Raw genomic sequence first — 24,617 nt, 5'->3', positions numbered from 1 at the left:
GGTATATTTGGTTGTTCATGGTCATGTCTTGGTACATTTGTTTATGGTTATGCTTGGTCAAACGTTTTTCGAATTCTGGTTGTTGATGGACTAGTTGTATTGTGGTAGGTTTTAACAAGTTTGTAAATGTGTTTGTGATTAGATTTACTAGTTGTTAATATGTGGAAATGAATTTTTGGGTCGAAATGGGTTTGTGCAGAAGTATATGGAGTATTAGTCTGTTGTGGACTTATTTGTGGAGTATTAATCTGTTGTATACTTATTTGTGGAGTATTAGTCTGTTGTAGACTAGTTTGTGGAGTATTAGTCTGTGTGTAAAAAATAAAAATAAAAATTCCAAGTTTTCCGTGTTAATTGGTTTTCGAGTCTTGTTCGTTTCACCTAATTCCAACTCTCCTTCGTTAAGTCCGTTAGTTAAGTATCGTTAACTATTAACTCTTTTAACGGACCTTCGTTAGTTTTTCGTGATCAAATTAATTAATAAATTACATTTAATATATTAATTAATTATAGTTACATTCACGTTGAGGTGTGACCCCGTAGGCTTAAATATTTTCTGGACATATGATCATTTTACGTGATCATATTCTAACATACATAACTATTGAGTCATAGTTAGTTACATTCTCGTATCATTTATATATCATTTCTCTTTTGCGTAAACAATATGCCGAAATAATTGTTCAACGGTTTCACACATACTAATATCTAAAGTCCCCGCTGTCACTCCGTATTCCATTCCCCCACTTCAATTTGGCCAACTATATTATTACCACTGACATGCCCCCATCCAAGCACTTTGAATTACCTCATTCAAAACAAATGAAATGAGACAATGAATTTTTAAAAACCAATCTTCTCCTCCCATATATCGAGGCCAAAGATAAACACCACCAGCCCCAATTCAATCACAAAAAAACACTATTTGAAAATTTTAATAAAAATGACAACAGAAAGTACATCACTATCAAACATTGAACAACATCACCAAGAACAAGAATATGATAATGATCATGATGGTAACAAGGAAGGGAAGGTGGAATCGATAGAGAGAATATTCGAGAGCAAGAAGGTTCCTGTGTGGCAAAGTCAGTTGACAGTTCGAGCATTTGTTGTTAGTTTCATATTGGGAATCATGTTCACTTTCATTGTCATGAAACTAAATCTAACAACTGGAATTATTCCTTCTTTAAATGTTTCTGCTGGACTTTTGGGTTTCTTCTTTGTTAAAACATGGACTAAGTTTTTGGATAAATCTGGGATGTTGAAACAGCCTTTTACTAGGCAAGAGAATACTGTTATTCAGACTTGTGTTGTTGCTACCTCCGGCATCGCTTTTTCTGGTACCTCTCTTTTTCTTTTCACCTCTTGAATTAAATTCAGATTTAAAAAAAAATGGTAAATTGATAGGAACCGTTTGATCCTATTGGCTTATTGCTTGTTTTTTTTTTTTTTTTTTTTTTTTTCTAACTTTCATTAGTCATTAGTGACCCTTGTTTTTTGATACATATCCGTAGCTCGAGCTACCTCTAACAATAGTGTGGTTTTGCCTATGCTTTAAATCGATGCACCGATAAAGACATCCTAATGACGTCGATTTAATTTTATGGTAACCGATGAGGAAACTAATTCATCCCTGACACCAGTCTTACTATCAAATATTAAGTGCAACTTAAAATAGAAATGTCACTACTTTACCGGACAATACAGTTTCAAGATTAGGAAATACGAGTAATTTATTTTTGCTAAAGGTGTAACAAAATGAATTAAAGAGAAAGAGGATGCGAGTTTGGTGCCTAATAATCCAACCGCTAGTCACGGGATTTGATTATAACCTTTTACATTTTAGTATTGGCATTAAACAATTTTAGTATAATATTTACTCTATCTTTATTTTTATCTTTACGAGCATGGTACCCGCGCAATGCGGTTGCGAGTCGGTGATGGTGACATCTATTGGTGTAGGTAAAAATATTTGATTTAGAGGGGTTAGTAGAGATATTTTTTTAATATAATGGACTAATGGTGTAATTTAATATTAAGATTTGATGGTAATTTAATTCATTAAGGGTATTTTGGTCAATTCGCATGTCCCATTTATGTAAACTTTCAACGTAGTGGTTATAATTTTTATATAGTAGTATAGAAGTATAGAAATATAGAAGTATAGATATATAAAAAAAAAGTGAAACTCTTGATCACATGTATTATTTGGTGGAATGGGATTCTTCAAGTTTTCCCAACTTGACTAGTCAAGTTGGGAGGATCTTGACTCTTGATTGAAAGGGCTAAGATTAAATAAGTATCATTGAATCTAGACCCTTGATTTTCATCCAAAGGTCAAGATCCTCGCAACTTGACTAGTCAAGTTGAAGAAACTTGAAGGAATCCTCCTCCTTGTTTGGTACCTACTAATACCTCTAATGTCTAAGTGAATCTTAACAAGTTAATAATTCTTTGATTATCTCAAATTTGTCTTTGTCAAGACTCAATCCCAAGATCTCCCTTGTAAAATACGGCTTACTTCTTTACTACTATATAAAACTATAAAAGTTCTCCAGCCTTTTTTAAGAAAATGTTACACAAAAGTTAGTTTGTGATTCGACTAAAATACAGTTGATAATCCGAAATAGTGATTTATAATTCGATTTAATATATTATTTTTCACACGTAATTATATAGGTTTTAAGTAAAATAAAACAAGTATTAAAGTAAAACAAATAAAACAATAGATTTTTCTTCTTTAAAAATCACCGTGCATCATGAAAATCATTTTGTATCAACTGCTTCGTGAATCATCGTGCATCAATTTAACCATGATCTAATGGTCAAGATCTTGTCTTATTTGTTTTACTTTAATACTTGTTTTACAATACACAACCCCTATATATATATGAGGATGAGAATATAAGGTTGTCGGGTATCTATGTTTACACATTATTGTTTTTTTAATCCATAAAAATCATGGGGTCCATACATTTATTCATTAAACAGGAAATATAAAATATTATTGTAGTATGTGAGGGGTTACATACTTGAGCTTAGGTGTCGGACAGTCTTATATTCTTTTTTCCCTATATATATATATGATGGGTAAAAGTGCATGTGAGAACTATTTAAATTAGAAGAACCATGAGAACCACTGTATTATAACTTGATATTCATATGTGATAGTATATATGAATATATTCATTCACATATGAACATATCAAATTATATTTAATATTATCTATGTTCATATGTGAATTGTTCTCAATTGAATCTTACCATGATTGATGATATTACTTTTTAACAAACGTAAATGAAAGTTCTAAAAATGACGAACATATTACTTTTACATTTTTTTGTTGACAGAATTAAAAGTCACGATAGACAGTTGATTAATATTGCACATGGATACTTTTTATGTATGTAACATGATATAAAAGTACTATAGACAGATGTAAATTAAATAACAATATATTATATTTTTTTTTATTAAGAGAATACATCAAGCCTTTTATATTTAAAAGAATGAATAAAAACTAGCTCGACCGGAAAGGAGAGGAGACCGTGGTTGTACGTCTTCGGTTTGCTGCCCTATCTTCATTTTTATATTTATAAGAAATTATAAAAATAAAACATCTTCATTAATTGTATATTTTTGGTGATTAAGCGCTAGGCGGAAATAAAAACGTTTCTCATCGCCTTAGGCGACAATAAGTTGTCCCTGTACATGAAGCGCACACTTTAAGCGATTTCTTCTGAATCACCTAGCACAAAAATGTTCGTTTTTGGTACAAAAGCGTTCCTTGCTCTTTATTTTACTACTTTGTTTAATATATCATGAAGTTTAAGCTTCTGTAAACCACTAAATTGTACATAAAGCTTTTTATAACTCTTAGTAGAAGAGTTGGTCATCAGTTGCCACTTTCTAGGAGCAACCTGAGTTCGAATCTTGCCAGAAGCAAAATTTAATTTAAGTGGTTGAATTACCTTGACACTATCCCTGCTGGGTTTATGTGGATACCTATTCGGTACATGAGATCAAACGGTTCCTATCAAAGAAATTCGATTTTTAATTTTTATTTTTGTATATATATAGAAAATATATATGTAATTAGCTAAGCTTATTACAAATCTTAACAATTAACCAAAAACTAAACCATATAATTTAACTTATAGGAAAAAAAGCTCACTTATATATCTCTTACCGGAGAAAAGAGTTATATATATATATATATATATTTCAATCTTGGAATATAGTCGCAAGCTATTTTAATGTCTTTGTAGACCTAGATTACTCTTCAATAAAATAACAATATTAAATACTATTACATCTTGTAATTTAATGTATATAGTGTATAAGTGTATCCAAGTTATATGCATAAAAAGTTTTAAGAAATAAATTTCTTAACTCCAATCAATTAAAGAATTAAAAGTATGCATAAAAAGACGTTTTTTAGATTTGCGTGAATAAGAAATTAAATAAGTTTTGTTTAACTCTATATTCGTATACCAAAAAAGGGAGTTTGAATTTTGGAAAGTGATAAAGTTACAACATGTATTAACCATTTACAACAATGTCTCCTTTATACAGTTATACACTTTACAGTAAAATTTGTACGTTTGTTATAAATGGCTAATAAATATTGTAGATTTATCATTTCCCTTTGAATTTTTTATCTTCTACTTGGCAGGTTATATTTTTATCAAATGGATTAACTTTACCTGGAAAAAATCAATAAGTGTCTATTGTCCCTACTAACATTGTTATTTTTAGAGAAAAAAAGAAAAAAAAAAATCTTTATACTAACTATGGAATTCTCATTTTACTTTTTTAATTTGCTTGTTTAGTTTTCTGTATATCATTTATGAGTAGTTATATGTGCTTTAATAACATCACATGAATCACCACAAGCCAATTTCTTTGAATGAAATTTCTAGGTGTCTCTCCCGCAAGTAGTAGCATGAAATGATCACTTTTAAACTAATTCGTCTCTTTCTTCATAAATGTTCGAACATATTCAATTTTCAGTTCAATACATACTTCGCATATAATTAAATTGTGATTAATTTATATTAAACAAAAAAAAAAATATTGTATATATTTATGTGAAACTAAAGTGGTGTCCGCGCGTTGCAGCGGCGACGGTCTATAACGCTTTAGATACTGTAACGGTTTATAACGTTCAGTTTACATTCATGAGATGCGTTAATGCAGGATCTAACCGTATATATCATTCTAAAAATAAGTTGCGGATTAAGTGCAAAAAATAAAGAAGTGCAAACACTAACTATGAAAAATAACCACTTACAATTGTAGGGGAGGAGACCAAGGCAATTAAAAAAAATAAATAGTCAAAGATTAAAATTTAATACGAATATACAAAGGACATAATTGGTTCGTAATTTCATGAGTTATAAATTTTTTCTTATCCGTAGCAATACCTTCAGCAATAATTTTAGAGTTAATGGAGATTTTATAACAATAGGGGTTTTAGGTAATTGTAGGGTTTTTTTTTATTAAGGGTAATCTCGTAATTTTAGGGATAAGGTGTGTGGAGGTAGTTTAAATGTAGATGGTATATTAGGTAATTCAAATGTAGAGATTTGAATGGGGGATGAGGTAGTTTGTTATATAGGTAGTATAGATTATTAAGGGTAATCTCGGAATTTCAGGGATAAGGTGTGTGGAAGTAATATGTAAAGGGTATATTAGATAATTCAAAGGTAGAGAGTTGAATGGGGGATGAGGTAGTTTGTTTATATAGGTAGTATCTTAATATATACTATAAGACAGTTGAACTAATGACTTATTAACTAATCACATCGTTCGATTTCATCAAATTGAATTATGATGATGTAAATACAATGTGAAATCTAGATACATATCCCGAACATAATAACAAATAAAGATATACAACATCATTATCATAAACACAATAGGAATCACATGAGATGAGACGATCCTAGAACCAAACATAATTTACGACAGAGGGTTACTTGAATCTTAAATCCAAATCAATATAAACTTCATTCAAGATTCAATTATCTCTCAATAAAAAAGGTACATAATTATCTCCTTTTTGTATATTAGTTTTGCATTTTAATGTTTAAAGTTACAGTTGTCACTCAAATTAAGAGTCCTAATTTTTATCAAAGAATATAAAAACAATCCTAATTGTTATCATATTATCATAGAACAAGTGATTGAAAATAAACCTATGCGTGTTATGAACGCACATCATGATTAAATACATATACTTGAATGTCAAGTATAGGATCACAAATATGTTTATATTTTAATTCTTAATTATCTTTCATAATAATATCACATTATGAGTACATCTGGTTTCAAAATATTTTATAATGGAGAAACTATTATATATAGTTTGTGTCTTGTGGAATGACTATGACAAACACTTCCATCAATATGTCTAGACTAATAATGACAGTGATGAACCTATTATTATTGTATTACAACTTGCAAAATATACCACTGAAGACCGTATTTCTTCAAAATTATAAGCCTTTAGGACTTAAATATATGAAGATCTAATATTGATAATATCGTAAATTCCGTGTCCAGTGTTGAACACGGGTCTACAATCTAGTAAATGTTTATTCGTAAACTAATATTTATGTAAAATCAAAAATAAATTTCAACCATCCATTTTTTTTTTATCTTAACCATTCATTTGGTTACTAAGAGATAAAGCATCCATTTTATTTGATCTTAACCGATATATAAGAGTTAAAAGCAAAATAACAATAATAATAATAATGATACTCTTTTCAAAATAAATTTTGTCTAAATATCTATACTATATTATATAACATATTTTCTCTAAATTTTTAACATTTAATTTAAATTTTCAATATTGATTTTAGGTATTTCTTCAAAATGTTTCTTCTATCTATTTTATATTTATTTAAAATAACTATAATACATTTTCTTTCTCAACAAATCTCAACCAATCATTTTTTTTTCTCTCCTCCATAAATCATTTATTCCTCATATTCATTCAAAAAGTTTTATCTCAAAAATTGTATATCCTTAAATTATAAAAATTATATGAGTGCTCTTAAAATTTCATGCTCTTTCATTAGAAATGTCATCCGATATACTTTCCACGAATTTTTAAATCCGATGACGGAGCCCGTGCGGCTAAGACATTTGTCTATCAAACTCTATGACATATCAACTCATATGACCAATCACATTTTATGACATATCACACTCTATGACCTAACTATCAACCTATCATCTCACCACCGCAACGCGCGGGTATTTACTCTCGTAAGAGATAAAGCAAAATATTAAGAATAATAAAGAGTCTTTTGACATAGAAAATTAAATTGTCTAAATTTATTGGAACGATCTTGGTATGTAACATGTCGGGGTTGGGGACCAAAATAGGCGTGAATGAGGGATATCGATCATGTGGTTCAAATTAGATAATCCAATGACTTTATACAAAGTCTACTTGATAGTGTCTGGTGCACGTTCAATTATTTTTTTTTAGCTTTTTAATTATTTTAATACTATTAGTGATTATCGGATCAAGATCAACATGTAGCCTCTGTACCTTTAATCAAAAGTCAATATCACTGCGTAATTCAATTATCAACAAATTAAGAAATATACAGTATATAAACCACTAATTGATGTGTCAAATATTTTCTCACTGTATCGAATCACGGTCTTTCTTATCATTTTTTTTCTCTTTATATAGAAATCTTTGCTTAGCTAAAAGCTATAAATGGTTGCAAAAAATGGTGCACGTTCAATTATTTTTTTTTTGTCCATCTATAATTTATGTTTATTGATTACTATTAGTTTTGTTAATTTACTTTTAATTAAGTATTGTGAGTTTTATTTGAAAAGTCTAAGGTATTATTATCTGCAGAGATAAAATAACTTTTTACAAGCTAAATATTATATGAAAAAATGCTAAATGAAGCTTTTAGGACAACATTTAACGTGTATAAAGAAATTGTATCTTTTAATATCAAAAGTACACCCTCTGAATCTTATGTTAAGTCTATAATTATTTCATTCTATCTTAATTAAAAAAAACCTTTATAGTTTGGTTTAGCAAAATTTATATTATATTAAAGTTACATATTTTGGACAACACTTTTTTTTTTCTTTTTTTATATGGGGTAATAGAAATGGGAATTTAAGACTTCTTTATAAATAAATTACAGATAAATCCAAATAGTTTAGAGTGATAAAAATAACTTGCTGAAATTTCAAGTCAAAATATTGAATTTTCTTATAATAGTGTTGTCAATTACTATTTTGTATCACATACAGTGATACAGCCGTCCAATTTAGCGGAACTAAAAATTGTTTATTAATTCTTAATTTTACAAGTTATTATACAAAATTACAAGTACATGATAAAATGATATACCCCTCCAAATGATTATACATACGGCAACACGTAACGAAGCTTCCGCACGAAGGGCTCATGTCCGGAGGTAATCAAATTTTTGAGAGATAAACTCAAGTCTTTTTCAAAGGTAAAAGTTACTCATTAAATATATATACTACCAAGATTGTTTTGGTGATGAATTTAAATGGTTATATTTTTTTTTCTCTATACTCACTTTACCAACAAAATATATGTATATATATAAATGATTAGATATATTTTCTATTGAATTAATAAACAATTATTAAAAAAAATTTCGAACATTCAGCGACATTACAAAAACAATTATTAAACAGTTATTAAATTAGTTAATCTTTTAATATAATATCGAGTTCATTAATTACATATTAATTTGCCTTGAGTACAAGTTAGCAATTGGAATACTTGAGACATCATTATCTTCTTTAATATGTTAATAATTGAATGTGAACAATGCTCACATTGTATCTTCCAATAATTATAAAAGAGCCACTTAAATTGTTGAGTTAAGTACTTTTTCCGTCCATGTGGTTTGTCGTTTTATCACTTTTCGTCCTCGCCGTTAATTTTTGGCTAAAATCATCCCCGTGGTTTGCATTTCGTCCTTGATCCATTAACCCAAGGGCATTTATGTCTTTTCATCCATCTTAAGTGCAAAATTCGTCCTTATGGTTTATCGTTTTTGCATTTTTCATCCTTATCTTTAACAAACCTCCAAACAAGAATTTAATCAAAAAACCAAAACAAAATCAAATCAAAAACCTATATATACATATGAAGATGTAATTTAACACCAGCGGTATGACTAATTTAGTTTAATTTATAAAAATGTTATAAAAATTACTATAGATTAACTCAATCGTCAAAATATAATTACTATTCACTCAAAAAAAATACCAAAAAGGAACTTTATTATAAAGTATAAGTTTTAAAGTTCAAAAATTAAAAAAATATAATATTAAAATATTACAAAAAAAATTTTAAAAAAATTTTAAAAAATAAAAAATGATAACACCGGAACGGTATTACCGAAAAATATCAAAAATGCCAGAAATAGTTGTACCGGAGTACCACCCCCATACCGGTATTGCCGGTAACACCGACCGGTATATACCTGTATTTAAAACATTGTATATACATGTTTGCATTTGAAGGTGATTGAGTAAATTCTCAAATATATATATGTATATATAAGTTTTTGTTTTGTTTGGATAAGTTGTTACCATTATTTTTTTATTTTTTTTTAACGGAGAGGATGAAAAATGAAAAAATGAGAAACCGCAAGGACGATTTTTGCACTTAAATGGGTGAAAAGACGAAAATGCCCCTCACGTGACTTGCATGTGAGGGGGTTAACGGCAAAGTTATAACGGCAGGGACGAAATGCAAACCATGGGGATGATTTTAGCCAAAAGTTAACGGCGAGGATGAATAGTGATAAAATGATAAACCACAGGGACGAAAAAAGTACTTAACTCTAAATCATTTTATAAAAAAGTCAAAACCATTCGATGAAAAGTCACTTTTAATTATAACCTTTAGATGATTTTGATGAACTCAACTTCTTTTTTTAAAAATTCTTACTAAATTTCTTTAGTTAAATAAATAACACTCCGTTTGATTATTTAATTATTTCCAAAAGATTTACTTCAAAAGTTTAATCTACTTAATTATTTTTACTTTTTTAAAAACAGGCTAATTCATCTCATTTTACTCATAATAACCTCTATGTACTTATGAAGATACATTTTTGAATTTATTTGACATTCATCATCAAAATATCTCACGTTGCATATATACAGTACTAATGTATATTATCGTAATAAAGTATCTTTTATAACAAGATCATTTTATTGATCTCTAACATTTAGAATAATAATTAGATCATTTAAAACTACATTATGAACTATTATAATTTTTTTAATGATTTTTTTATTGTGAACTTTAAACAAGTAAATGAATTGTATTAACATTCACATAATCTTGTGTGTCACGGGATTTTTATATAGAAATACAATGATATAATTGAATAACATGTAACTGTATGATTAAAACCAGACATTATAAATAAAAATAAAAATCAATACATTTATTGAGTTTAAGCCTTTAAAATATAATAATGGAGGGTACCCAAACAAGGCGGAGATGACATTGTGATGGTGGCGGTAGTATGGTTATTAATGTAATAATAATTGATGTAAAAGAGGATATTATAGATTTATAGTTACTTTAAGAGTTGAAAGATGCATCTTATAAATTACGAATATTTCATTGAGAACATTTTTGGATATCACTTAAATGGATGGATGGAGTAGTTGTTTGTTTGAGGGTGTTTTAAACTTTTTTGTTACTCGTTTTTAAAAAGGAGGGATGATTTGTTTTATAAAAGAATAAAAATATAATATATAAGTAAAATATAAACTTACTACTAAATATTACCAGTACAAACATGTTGTTTTTGGACAGAAAAATAACATTATCCTATCTATCCAAATAAAAGTGTGAGATTTATATTTTAGTTTCTTTTGAATAATATTCACTTTTAAGAATGATATGTTAAAATGTCAATATTTTTAGTTATTCTCATTTTTTTAACCTAATATCCTTAATACTTGCATACAATTACATGTTAAAAGCATTTACATCAAAAAAAAAAAAAATAAATTGGATGAAATACCCCTCATATGCTAACTTTTTTATGTTTAATTTATACTGAATAAATAATTGGTCACTCATGTTTTTAATGGATTAAAAAATTAGCATGTGAAAGAGATTTCACACAACTTGGGTAAGCAACACCACCACCTTCACTTCAAACATGGGGGTGGATTATTGGGGCTGTTTAAAACAAATCAAGTTAACCGGTACAAAACATTTCAAAAAACATGTTTTATTTATATTTAATTTTATATTATTATTTAACGATATAACAAATAATTCTTACAAAACCATATACAATAAGATCAGTTTTAAATAATAATATCATAATTTTCCAGCTGACATTATTCAATATTTAACTTTACAACATCATTATATAAAAATATAACATTATCTATATTTTTTGATACAAAATAATTTTTTAATTTTATCCTATTTCAACATGTTTTATCTATAAATACTACTATTATAAAAGTTTAATATATTTATCCCGTGTATTATGCGAGAAAATAATCTAGTTAGCTTTAAATATTTTAAATGCCTAAAATTTAATAAAGTTGTTATTATCTCGTTGGTTTGGAATTCATTAATTTTTTGTTGATTACCTGAGCTGGAAATTGGAATTAGATTTGGACTATATGAATATGCATGCTTCACAAGTCTACTTACTTTAATGTTTAAACATGTTTACACTTTTGTTTGGTCAGTGTGTAGACAAAGACAACTGCATATACATTGTTTACACTCTTTCATTGAATTCTTGCATCCAGTTTCAAAATAAAATTAAACGTACACTCCTTATTATATAATATTTTTATTTAATATTAGAAAAACGTCTAAATCAATCTACAAGCAATATATCTACGTATAAACCCAATCCATTTGACTTGTGTACTATTTGGATTGGGTTATTCGGATTTGGTTTGGCGTTCGGGTAAAACCGATTAAGAAAGTTGTTAAATGGTTCAATTGGGCCCCAACCGAACCCGATTAAGCATTTAATGTTTAATAAAAATATAATAACCTAATTTAAATGACATAAATACAACTTCAATTATTTTCATAATTTAATCCAAAAAAATAATAATAGACGTAGTTATTTGAATAACCTTATCATGAATAAACAAAATGGTGTACATTAACATTCAGATTGCATGATTATTCAAATATATTAAATTAAAACTTGAAAACTTTTTTTATTTGGGTAATCCAAACCCGACCAAATAACCCAAACTTTATTTGGGTGGTTTGGATTGGGTGGCCACATATATGGATTGGGCAATGGGCGGTTTACTAATTCTTAAAAAACCGAATAACTCTATTCCCCCAAAACCCGACCAAATTAACACCCCTATCTACGTATCCTTTCAATTCATAAATTATTTATAATTATAATTATACTACGTATCCTTTCCTTTACAGTAACATCATCATTATCATTACGTTCCTTAAACCTCCCAATTCATTTATTATTAATCTTTTATAAAATTTATATTTATATTTATATTTATATACCTAATATAAAAAACAATATTAGCCATTTAAACAATCTACCACTATCTATATCTATATATGTGTGTGTAAGAGCATTATTTAATTAAGTATGTAATTAATTAAAAAAAACTAAGTCTGCTTGCTTTTTTTAAGTGATCGGCCCTATGGGTGTATAAATTCAAATTAAGGCTATTTCATTCTTTCAAATTATAAAATCATTTTTAATAAAAGCTACAACCTAACTAAGGTAGTGTTTGATAATGACTTAATTAAAAAGTCATGACTTAATTTTGAATCCGAATTAAAATCTAATATCTCAATTATCTGCATAATAAAGGAATTACTATTGCTAGATACTTACCTGGAAGTCGGCACCGAGCCCCTTCCCATCCCTCCCTAATCCGGCGCCAAACACTTCTTCATCAAGAATCTTTGTTTCCTTGCATTAGGAGCTACAGTTAAAAGATAGTCTCAAAGACTACATTTAAACATAACCACCTCAAAGAAATAAAATAAGTACTATCACTACAACATAGTCATTTCTATACATTGTATTCTATACAATTTTGAAAAGTGCATAAAGTTTTGTTGAATCTTCTTATTTATAAATGTCTACAAAGTATCTACATCAATAAACACATACAAAATAAAAATGTTTCACATTTAAATCTATGAACAAAAATGTTTACACTAATACGTGATTACAAATTGTATACTTGTATGAACTTATAAATGTGGAGATAATTTCTTCACGGGTGATTTATATGCACTTCGTATAAATCATCCGCAAAGAAATGATCTTTAAGTGCGTATAAATCACCTGAATAAATGATCTTTACACTTAAAAGCACGTACAAATATAATATTGTTCTTCACACTTTTCAATAATTGTAAGTTTTTTTCGTACTTTTTAATATAGACTTTTTTGTACACGTTTCAAATTGCTAACAGCTTAACAAAATTTTACGCATTTTTAAAAACTGCATAGAATGAAGTGATGTAGTGTATAACTTTTATGTATTTTTATATAACTAGTTATAGGCTTATAGCACCCCGCGCTTCGCTGCGGGTCCAAAAATGTTAACAAAATTGAACATTGTATCGTAGAATTTGATTTTAAGTTTTTACAAAGTATAATTTTTGTTATGGTAATTACCTAGTTGACGCAGTATCAAATTTATTAAAAATACATAAGTATATATAGTAAATGATAATACGAAGTTACGAACCTAGATTATGTATAAGCAAATACAACATTTTTAAAATACTAATAAACAACTAATAGAAATGTTTTTTTTTAAAATTATTATTATGTTTAATTCTCAATGTTTATATGGTTATGAAAACCAGTATGAAAGTCAGAATGTAATGAATTTTGTTATATTAAATTTATAGTATTCTAATATAATACGGAATGTCGGAGTTTATAAAAGTTTAAATAGATCAAACTCAGCAACCTTAATTATGCAGCCTTTGAAATTAGTGAAAGTTATTTTTTTTATTATATACATATTTTAATTCCAATAAATAAAAATTTAAATTTGTTTGGTAAGTGGAAATGTGGCAGTTCATCCAATACGTTGCATACTACCTACACATCCAGTTTTATAAAACTGTGGTTTGTGGGTAACTTATCTAGAAATTATCATGCTTTTGTCTACAAACCTACACATCATTTGTACTACCGAAATTATTTTATTTGCCTCTCTGACTCTCCAAGGCTCTCATTTTCTTTTGTGTTTAAAGGTTAAAGATTATTTGCTTCTCCAGCGGTTTGTTTGGGTAAAAAAACCAGTCCCGATTTCCCCTTACATTACATCTTCTGTTTCTATAAACTAACCACCCAACACGACATCATTGTCATAATGCATTCAATACAGCACCCTATTCCGCCGCTGCAACTTCTTGCGACAACCGCAGTGGACCACCTCTTCACTGGCATACTTCTTCCTCTTCTGCATTATTTCTCCTTCTATATCTACGTCTAACAAAAACACATCATCATATTATTTATTATACATCGATCTTATATATATTTTTTAGCAAATCTAATTTTTGGTGGAGTGAAATCATGTCATCGCCGGCGCTTGGCGGAGTTAGACGAAGCAGTTGGTAGAATGTCACTTTTTTTTAGCTCTTCTTAAATCTGTGTAAGTTTGGTGTTTGTGGTGGTTAGTGGTGGGTGCGAAGAAGTAAAAGATTAAAAGAAGCCTGTGGTGGTTAATGGTAGCAGCTATTCTCGGCGATTTTTTCCGGCATTGATTCATCCCGGTGGTTTGTTTTTAGATTTGCTTGGTTAGGTTTGAATGATGTGGTATATGTATATGTTTTTTCGATGGATATGTATTCAAGCATAGATTTGATGTTAATTACAAAGTTCATAGTCGTTTTCCCCAGCAACGTCGATCACCATTTCAAAAATCATTTCTTATATCAAGAATATATAAGTATTTATTTTTTGTTGTACTTATGTGTGCCTATGTGTAAGATAGAGAAGAAATAGACCAAAGAGAGTCTATGCGTGTATAAAAGAGAAATAGAGACAAGAAATTAAAAGAAAATAAGTAAATGTGGCAAGAGAATCTTGTAGAGCTTATCTAGTATTTTCTTGCATTCAAGTATTGTATGAGGTGCATAAGCAGTTGTAAATCCCTACCTTATTTAGCCAACCAAGCCAACTATAAACCAACCAAGCTATATAAAAGCTAACTGAGCTGCACTGTAGTAGTTTAAATTAGGATTGTTATATATATAATTACTATCTATAACCTCGAAAATTATAAGCTTTAGTAATGTATGCAACATATAAATGAAAATTTTTAAGTCAATCTTGAGTATAGAACACAACTCATAATCCTAGTTATTGTATATGCAATGAATGTAATGGTATTAGTTCATTGCAATGGATGAAACATGACCATTTTCTTAACCTTTAAAGGAGGCTTTGGTAGTTACCTTTTTGGCATGAGTGATGTTATCGCCAAACAGTCGAAAGAAGAAAACTCTGCGCAAAACATAAAGAACCCTTCTCTTATATGGATGATTGCATTTCTCTTTGTTGTTAGCTTCCTTGGACTGTTTTCTGTCGTCCCTCTTCGCAAGGTACAATTCTATTTCTTCAACTATGAAAATAACAAAAAGACACTATACTGCAAAAGTACTAATCTGTATATTTTGAATGAAGCTATTTGAAGGATTGTAAGTATTTGAATAATTATATAGTACATACTCCTTGCAGATAATGATTATTGATTTCAAACTGATTTATCCAAGTGGCACTGCAACTGCTCATCTTATTAACAGTTTCCACACTCCTCAGGGTGCTAAGCTAGCCAAGTAAACCCACCCATCTTCTTCATGAAATGCTACACTATGTCCCCTACAACTCACCATTTTCTAACCATAATGATTTTGGCTACAGGAAACAAGTCAGAACCCTCGGAAAATTCTTCTCCTTCAGTTTCCTTTGGGGATTTTTTCAGTGGTTCTTTACAGGTGGGGATGACTGTGGATTTATAAACTTCCCATCACTCGGCCTTAAGGCCCGAGAAAACAGGTATGCAAATGTTTGCTCAGGACAAAAGCATGCTACACACATTTTAGCTTATAATTGGTAAATGTGCGTTCTAACAAATTATATGTTTTGGTTATCTATCATCGCTTACAATAAGTCATTTTAACTGTAAAAGGACATTGCTGATTTTGTAGAAATTCCATGCAGATAAAGAGTAATGGCCATAGATTGTCTATATGTTTTTAGTGTTCCAATTGTTAGTTCCATATACGATTCTAAGAAATTGTGTTGTTTAACAAGCTCCGCTTTTTTTGGGTGTTAAAATCAGGTTTTATTTCGACTTTTCAGCAACTTATGTTGGAGTCGGCATGATCTGCCCCTATCTGATCAATGTGTCATTATTAGTGGGAGCAATTCTTTCTTGGGGTGTGATGTGGCCACTTATAAACGAAAAGAAGGGTGACTGGTATCCTGCAGATATCCCATCGAGTAGTCTCCACAGCTTGCAAGGTTACAGGGTAATTTCCTTGCTGCCAATAATACCTAATTCCGCCCTACAATTTTGTGAACATACCTTTAATTTATACAATATCTAATTGCAGGTGTTCATCGGCATAGCCATGATCCTAGGTGACGGACTCTACAACTTCATTAAAGTCCTTGGTCACACTTTACTTGGCCTATATCGTCAGTTTAGTCAACAACAAATCACGGGGGAAATCCCTGTTAGTGGTAATTCTTCACCTGATCTTCCTTCTTTATCTTATGATGACCAAAAACGCACTCGATTGTTTCTCAAGGATCAAATTCCTATGTGGATTGCAATCACTGGTTATCTAACCATCGCTATTGTCTCCGCCGCTACTCTTCCACACATCTTCCACCAACTCGAGTGGTACTACATTGCTGCTATTTATGTTGTTGCCCCAGTATTAGCCTTCTGTAACGCTTATGGGTGTGGACTCACTGACTGGTCCTTGGCATCAACCTATGGAAAGCTAGCCATCTTCATAATTGGAGCATGGGCTGGTGGGGAGCACGGTGGTGTTTTAGCGGGCTTAGCCGCTTGTGGCGTCATGATGAACATAGTCTCAACCGCTTCTGATCTGATGCAAGACTTCAAGACTGGTTACATGACCTTGGCTTCACCCAGGTCTATGTTTGTGAGCCAAGTGATTGGAACAGCAATGGGTTGTATTATCTCACCATGCGTCTTTTGGCTATTCTACAAAGCATTTGATGATCTTGGAGTTCCTGGTTCTGAGTACCCCGCACCATATGCTCTTATTTACAGAAACATGGCAATCTTGGGAGTTGAAGGAGTTTCAGCATTGCCTGAAAAATGCCTCATGCTTTGCTACATATTCTTTGCATTTGCTATCTTCGTGAATGGAATTAGAGATGCGGCAAGAAAGAATATAGCAAGGTTTATTCCAATTCCAATGGCAATGGCAATTCCATTTTACATAGGAGGATATTTCACGATTGACATGTGTGTTGGCAGCTTGATTTTGTTCATTTGGTCCAAGATCAATAAGCCAAAAGCAGCTGCATTTGGGCCTGCTGTTGCTTCCGGTTTGATCTGTGGTGATGGAATTTGGACACTGCCAAGTTCCATACTCGCTTTGGCTGGTGTCAAGCCTCCTATTTGCATGAAGTTTCTTTCGAGATCAACTAATGTTAGAGTCGACAAGTTCCTAAGTCCGTAACAGGATCTTATTGCAATATAGATAGTATATTCATACATGTATGAAGAAAGTGTAAAATGTTGCTATATACAGAACATGTCATGTATTTTATGTTGATAGTATTCATATATTTGAAGGTCAAAATGCATCTTGAAGTAGAATTACGTACGTGGCTATAAATATATGCGAGTATTCCAATTACGGGCAACTCTTTAATTTCTCTGAAATGTAAATAGTGTTATCCCCACTTTTTTGTGCACCGAACCGGGATTAATACAATGGGTGATTAGAGGTGGTTGGAATTGTTTATTGGCGGTTTCCGAATAGTAGAGTTGATCTCTTTATACCAATGAAGCCTTTTATATGATCTGTGTGTGTTGTCGAATGGCTTTAGTAGGTCTTATGATCCTCCTTTTATAGGGGAGGTGTTCTTGGAGAGCAAGTAGGCCGCTAAGGGTTTCCTAAGTCTTAGGTCCGGGATATAATTTTCCTAGTTATCAAACGGAAGTGATAAGACCGAATTCCGATTTTGTAGAGGAACAATTCTTATCTTGTTATATTGCTGTGGAAGTCTTCGTGACGGACAATCCTTCGTGTTGTAGCGCTGGGTCCTGCGTACCGCTGTGGGGGTACGTCATCAAGCCCCCCAGTCCAAGGTGATGACGTTTGACATACAGTTATTGCGTTGGATTGTAATATGCGTCGTTGCATTCTTCAGGGGTATTTCTTGTAATTTCCTTAAACCGTCTCTAATTAATTTGATTTGAAAGCTAATTAAGGGTGGTAGATGGGCGCGTATCCCTAGACGACTTGTGGACGGTCGTGATCTTCATGCAGCCTTATATATAAATCCGATTTTCGTCCTTTTCCTTTATTTTTATCTGCTTCCGAAAAATATCTCCACTCTCTCCTAGGGTTTTCGATTTTTTCCACTTCCGATTAACACAGTAGGTACGTGATTTCCTTCCTCTTTTTCTTTCGTCTTTGTGTTTATCTTTTGATTATCATATTCCGATGTCAAAAGGGAGCATCGAAACCACTGAATCGACCGTCATTTGGTCGTGGCTAAACAAATTTGTTGAGAAATATTTTCCTGGGAAAATATCGTCTTTTTTGATTCCCTCTGATGGTGATACAGTTCTTACTCCCCCTAATGGGTTTGTCTGTTTTTATATTAAATCCATGACTGAGGGTAATGTTAGGTACCCTTTTTCATCCTTTATGCTTGGTGTGCTTGACTATTTTGATATCCATATCTCCAATATAACACCACTAGGTTTGTCGAGAATAGTTGCTTTTGAAGTTATGCATATGGCGGTGAACCGTCGTTAGATCTGTTTAGATATTTTGTTCAAACCTGCCCCTCTGGCGATTGGGTTACAGTGGGTAACCGATCAAAAGTTGGGTGTTTTAAAAGGGGTGGTCTTGATATTCGTGACTGCATAAATGATTTCCTCTTTATGAAAGCTTCTCTGATTCTAAGTGGTTTTGAGTCTGTGACCGATAGAAAATTACTGTGTAAGCATAAAAAATATGAAAACCCCTTTCCTGAATATGTCATTGATGATTTGTGTCGTGAAATTCGATTGCATCCTATCCAAGTAGTGTTGTATCATGATGTTGTGTTGTACAAAGCGAAGTTGATTGGTACATTGCCTGGTAGTGTAGATATAGATGGTAAGGATTTGGCATTTTTGTTTTTAATAGTCTTTCTGTTCATTGACTCTGATCATTGCCTTATTCCATATTGTAGGTATGACTTTTAAGAAGTTTGTGAGAAAAGGTGTGAAAGAAGTAACCGAGGTACCCCGTATTGAAAGGCAAGGGAGTCTTGTTGCTGATGCTGGTTCTTCTGGTGTTCAGAACGATGATCCAGAGGTGTCAAGTGCTGTGGATCCCCCCATTCTGAACATTGATATGTCTGAGGTTGAAATTACTGGGGTCTCTGTTGCTAAGAAGAAGAAGAAGAAGAAGAAGAGGGAAGTTCCTATCCCTCAGTCTATTGCAGGTCGTGTGAAGAAGAGAAAGGTTTGGGATGATCTCAAAGAGTCTAAATTCCGCAGGCCCTCTGCTCCAAAGACAGGTGCGACTCTCTTTTTTTTATATATATATAATCTTGTATTGTTGATGTTCTCTTTCTGTTATATTACTTATTTATTATTGTCCCCCTTTTTGCAGATCTTCATGATCAGAAAATTCTTACTTGGTTGAATGGTGAGGACATGAATGCTGAAAATATCAAGAAAATTGACAACATGGATAATGAGACGTTTCTTCGTGTTTTCAAAAAAGATCGCCAATTCCACACTTATCCTGATGCTCTTATTGCTAGGCGTTTTTCCAGGATGTCCATTCATCTGAGATCCAAGAGTTTTGAGGTACAATCTGTCAAAATTATAAATATGGTGTTTAATTATAAATTCTTGTATTGGAAGGGATATTAGTGTTAAGTTAGTAATTTGTATAAATACCCCTTCCCCATAAACCTTGTAATAAGCTTTTGATATATTTACCATACCAACTTCTCTCTAAGTTACTTTATCTCTCTAACTTCTTCTTCAACCTCCCATCACCCACACACACTCTAACACACATTCCACCATTAAACCTTCAATTTAGCTCATTATTATATATTACATTTGGGATCAGAGCATAATCGGTGAATCTGAACGATCCACGAACTTAAATTCATCCCATTTTGTTCGAAATTTCGTGTTTTTGAGCTTAAATTCATTACACTGAAATTTCAGATTTCGCGGAGTTTGAGGATAATTAGTGATTCCGATTATCAAATTAGTGTGGATTAGTGTTAAATCTAATTAAATTTGATTCTCAGATTAAAATTTCATTGTTGTTGTGTGCTTAAAGTTTGAGCTCGGTAAACTATATAATTCAAATGATACATTCAAAAGAAGAAGTAGTCAATATCTGTATTACACTTTTCATATTCCTGTGGCTATAGTAACCACACGCTTTTTGATCAGTTCACTACAGTAACTGTCACTCGTGATTGTCCTTAGTTTACATTGAATATTACATTTTTCAACTATTAAAAAAAAAAAACCAGAAAATTAACAACAAATTTCTCAAGAAATTTATACGATCGTTGTTCATCAATACGATCTGAAATTTATACGGTTATATTCGCGGTGAAACAGTGATCATTTTCATACTTTCAGTTTTTCGATTGGCTGAGTTTTGGTGTCAGTTGAGTTTTCCGGCGAGACATCGATTTTTCCGGCGAGTTTCATAATCAATTTTTGTTGGTAAAGATATCCAAATTAACAAATGAGTTGAACAATTCTCTCAAATAGCTCAATAAGAATATTTTGGACAGTCAATCGAAAGAACTTGTTTTGCAACAAAAGATTTATGAGCTTAACCATGAGTTGCGAAACAAGTCCACCATTTTTGAGGGCAAAGTTGAAGAAGAAAGAACAAATTTTTGTGCTCAAATAAAGTGTCTTGAAGACAAGTGTTTACAACTTCAGTCAAACGAATCATTTTTGACAAAGAAAATTTCCGAACTTGAGATTGAATTGCAAACACAAACCAAATCTGTGAAATCTGACCTTCCCAAAGTCATGATTAATGGTTGTACTCAAACTGATTGTCCTGTGTTTGTGAACTCTTTTGTGTAGACTGATTGTGATAAGGTTGAGACCGTTGAGACTTCCATTCAGACTGATCCCGAGTTGGCATGTAATGTTGTGAATTCTTCTATGCAAACTGGTTGTGATGATGCATTTTATGAATGTGTTGAGACTACCGCGTCCTCAACTCAGACTGATCCTGATTTTGATTGTGACAAGAATGAGGTGTCCAAAAGTTTTCCAAAATCTATTTCATCAAAACCAAACGTTGATTTTCCAAAGAGGGTTTACACAGGTAAATCTTCCAAACCTTTTGAAAGAAAGTTCTCCCATGTTACTAAATACTCCCTGCAAAAGGGTAAGAAGTACGTTAAGAAACAAATTTTTGATGGAACAACTACTTTTGTCTCTTTTCTATCCTTCGAGGATGATTCTAAACATCTTTCTCAAGCAAAATCTCAGTTGACAAAATCAAAATGAAAACCGATTTCAAAAGATAAGTCATCTGAGTCAAAATCATTCAAATATTCATTTTCTGAGCTTTTTGAACTTGCACCAAAACGTGTGAAAACAGTTGTGCAATGAATGATTTTGCTTCGAAAAATCATTTTTCAAATCAATCTCCCAAGATTGACAAGTTTTTAAAGAAATCAAATGATTTTTCACCGTTGCTTCCATGAAAACTCTTTTCAACTAAACTACCGGGTTTTAGTTCTCTGTGGAATGCAACGTCAATTCATCAAATCGATGAGACTTACATTTGGTCTTTTAACAAGTCAAAAACCGTTGGGCCCAATCTCAAATGGGTTCCAAAAGTGATTTCCAAGTGATTTTATGAAAAGTGGCTTATGCACACATTAGTGTATAACCCGTGCTAAAACCATTTTTGTAATTTCTTTATTTTTAGAAAAATACAAAAATATTTTCATTTTCTTAACTTTTTGAAAAATCCAAAAAGATTTTCATTTTTCTTATTTTCGAAAAATCCAAAAATATTTTCTCTTTTCATTTTTTTTATTTATGTTGTCTTTGAGTTTCTTACAAAATATTAGGATGAGATGCAAGACATCGAACGCCTTTGTCTACTGTCCTCGTAGTCTCATTTTTTAATGTTTGTGAGTAACTTACAATCATTTTACTCACCCTTTATATGCAAAACATTTTGTTTAAATCATGCATATATTTAGGGGGAGTTTGTTTATAAAACCAAAACTTCCAAGTGTTCAAACTCTTTTGTCATTTGATAAACACTTTGGATGTTTTTCAAACCATTTTCGATCATCTCTATTGAAGTTCGGTGTTAGATTTGCACATGAGAGTTTAGGCCACTCATAAAAACTCCATGATCTTGTCATCGCCGATGAGGTCTAACCCCGCAGTTAAAATCTCAATTCTAGATTGTGAGGGTACATGAATGTAATGATATTTGTGCAAATAGGACATGAGGGAGTAGTCGAAAAGTGAGAGGTTAAGGTGAATATGATGTGAGAAAGGGCTAAAAGAAACAAAAGCCCTCCCCAAATTCTTAAAAAACCGGGTCAACACGTTTCTATCGGATTTCATTTGTTGATTTCTCGATATTGAAGAAGACTTCATGGACCCAGTGAAGCAATGCACATCTTTACCTAACCACTCAAGTGTTTCTTAACATTCTCACGTAGATTTTCACATTTCTATCGACTCTTCATTTGGAAGACGTTGATATTGAAAAAGGGAGACACTCTGCTCCAGTCTCTGACTTCATTTGATCACTATCGAGTCTAGAGCGTACTTGATATATCTTTTCATTTCAATAGGACACAATGAGTCTTTATATGTCTTTGTGACATTGGATATCTTTGTGATATTTCCGGAACATTCGTAGTGATATCATATTATTGATATTCCACAATGATCGAATAGAAATCCTACCAATGCTAACATCTTTTCCAACGTTGAACGTAGGTCTCACAATTTCATTTTATGAATTTGTTGAGTAAACGAGAAGTCTATGTGACCTCGGATTTATTTTTCTAAAAGTCTTTGAGGATAGTAAGACATGGTTATCGAACGCCTTTGTGACACTGACCATGAATTACATTCTTTAAAGCAATCTATCGGTTGCAAAGCCATAGACCGAACCATTGAGAGATAAGCTTTGTGTATTTCTCGATGATAATGGGAAGTCCTAAAAATAGTAATTATATTTTTTAGGCCACACCATTAATCCTTTTGATTTTTGGTTGTGATAACAGATCATTTTTATCCGGATTTCATTTCTCTTCACACAAACACAAAGAACACAAACACCATATAAAAAATCTTTTTCCAACAATGCAACCCCACATTCTAGTTCACCAATAGGTTCATTGGGAATTGGGTTGGGTTAAGTTGTTTGCTTGTTGTTTGTTGTGCTCTACCGTTTATGCTATCAATCATTACTGTATGATGAAACAGTTTCACATTTTCATCATAAGGGGGAGAAATGATTATATGATTGATAGATAGAGTTCAAAGATATAGGTAGAATTTGATTAGAATTTGATTGGTGGAATTTGTTGTGTTTGGATGTTCAAAGGATCGTTATATTAGGTGAAGAGAGTGAATAATTATCGTGTTAAGTTGAGAGATTGTTCGAGTAAGTTGAATGATTGTGTCTAGATCAAGAATATTCAAGATTTTAGTTTTGGAAAGTACATGGTCGATAATGGAAAGATTTGTTAAGAAAAATGACCATTTGTTTGATGATTAGAAAAGTTTGAGTTGGAATAATGTTTTGATAAAAAGACAAAAAGTTTGAGATTAGATGGAGATTGTATTTTTTGTTGATACTTGAATAGTTAAGTTCGTTTAAAGTGTTGATAAGATTCATAGTTTGAAGAGAATGTTAATTTGAGGGGAAGCAAGAGTAAACTCATGAATTGTTAAATATGCTCCGAAATGATTATTTGTTCGAGGGGGGGGGGGGGGGCAAGAAATTTGAAGATAATCCGTTCAGTTGATAATTTGCTCCAAGAAAGAAATGTTTGTTTGAGGGGGAGCAAGTATAGGTTGATCAAAGGATCAAATGCTCCAAGATGATTGTGATTCAGAGACAAGTTAGATCAAGAATTGAAGTCTCATAGTCAAATCAAATTTCCGCGTTCTAAAACCAAGCTTCCACAATGTCAAAAGAATTTAAAGTCAAACCAAGCTTCCGCAATGCCAAAAGAATTCAAGATAATCAAGCTTCCGCAATCTAAAAGAACTCAAAGTCAAAACCAAGTTCCCGCATGCTACTCAAAGATTC

The 24,617-nt window shown here is 31.4% G+C and overlaps 2 protein-coding genes across 2 annotated transcripts; both read left to right on the top strand.

The window, feature by feature from the left end:
• The first annotated feature begins 746 nt into the window (after positions 1-746).
• On the top strand, positions 747-17,917 carry LOC122586609 (probable metal-nicotianamine transporter YSL7). Its single transcript, XM_043758587.1, has 6 exons — positions 747-1,343; positions 15,493-15,656; positions 15,793-15,890; positions 15,976-16,110; positions 16,397-16,586; positions 16,671-17,917. The coding sequence occupies exons 1-6, from the start codon at positions 944-946 to the stop codon at positions 17,775-17,777; spliced, it is 2,094 nt and encodes a 697-aa protein (XP_043614522.1). The 5' UTR covers positions 747-943; the 3' UTR covers positions 17,778-17,917.
• A 732-nt stretch (positions 17,918-18,649) lies between these two features.
• On the top strand, positions 18,650-20,279 carry LOC122586291. Its single transcript, XM_043758294.1, has 3 exons — positions 18,650-18,707; positions 19,510-19,839; positions 19,935-20,279. Exons 2-3 carry the CDS (start codon positions 19,512-19,514, stop codon positions 20,198-20,200), a joined length of 594 nt encoding a protein of 197 aa, XP_043614229.1. The 5' UTR covers positions 18,650-18,707; positions 19,510-19,511; the 3' UTR covers positions 20,201-20,279.
• The last annotated feature ends 4,338 nt before the right edge of the window (positions 20,280-24,617 follow it).

The sequence above is a fragment of the Erigeron canadensis genome, chromosome 2 (assembly GCF_010389155.1).
Source record: "Erigeron canadensis isolate Cc75 chromosome 2, C_canadensis_v1, whole genome shotgun sequence".
In the NCBI taxonomy this organism is placed as follows: Eukaryota; Viridiplantae; Streptophyta; class Magnoliopsida; order Asterales; family Asteraceae; genus Erigeron; species Erigeron canadensis.
The sequence above is the reverse complement of the archived record's forward strand: the minus strand, read 5'-3'. Positions and strand labels throughout refer to the sequence as shown.

Excerpts from the sequence above, each read along its gene's own strand:
- LOC122586291 (XM_043758294.1), top strand. The coding sequence starts at position 19,512 with ATGACTTTTAAGAAGTTTGTGAGAAAAGGTGTGAAAGAAGTAACCGAG. Across the intron at positions 19,840-19,934 it reads GCCCTCTGCTCCAAAGACAG|ATCTTCATGATCAGAAAATT; the intron begins GTGCGACTCTCT and ends CCCTTTTTGCAG.
- LOC122586609 (XM_043758587.1), top strand. The coding sequence starts at position 944 with ATGACAACAGAAAGTACATCACTATCAAACATTGAACAACATCACCAA. Across the intron at positions 16,111-16,396 it reads CTTAAGGCCCGAGAAAACAG|GTTTTATTTCGACTTTTCAG; the intron begins GTATGCAAATGT and ends TGTTAAAATCAG. Across the intron at positions 16,587-16,670 it reads ACAGCTTGCAAGGTTACAGG|GTGTTCATCGGCATAGCCAT; the intron begins GTAATTTCCTTG and ends ATCTAATTGCAG.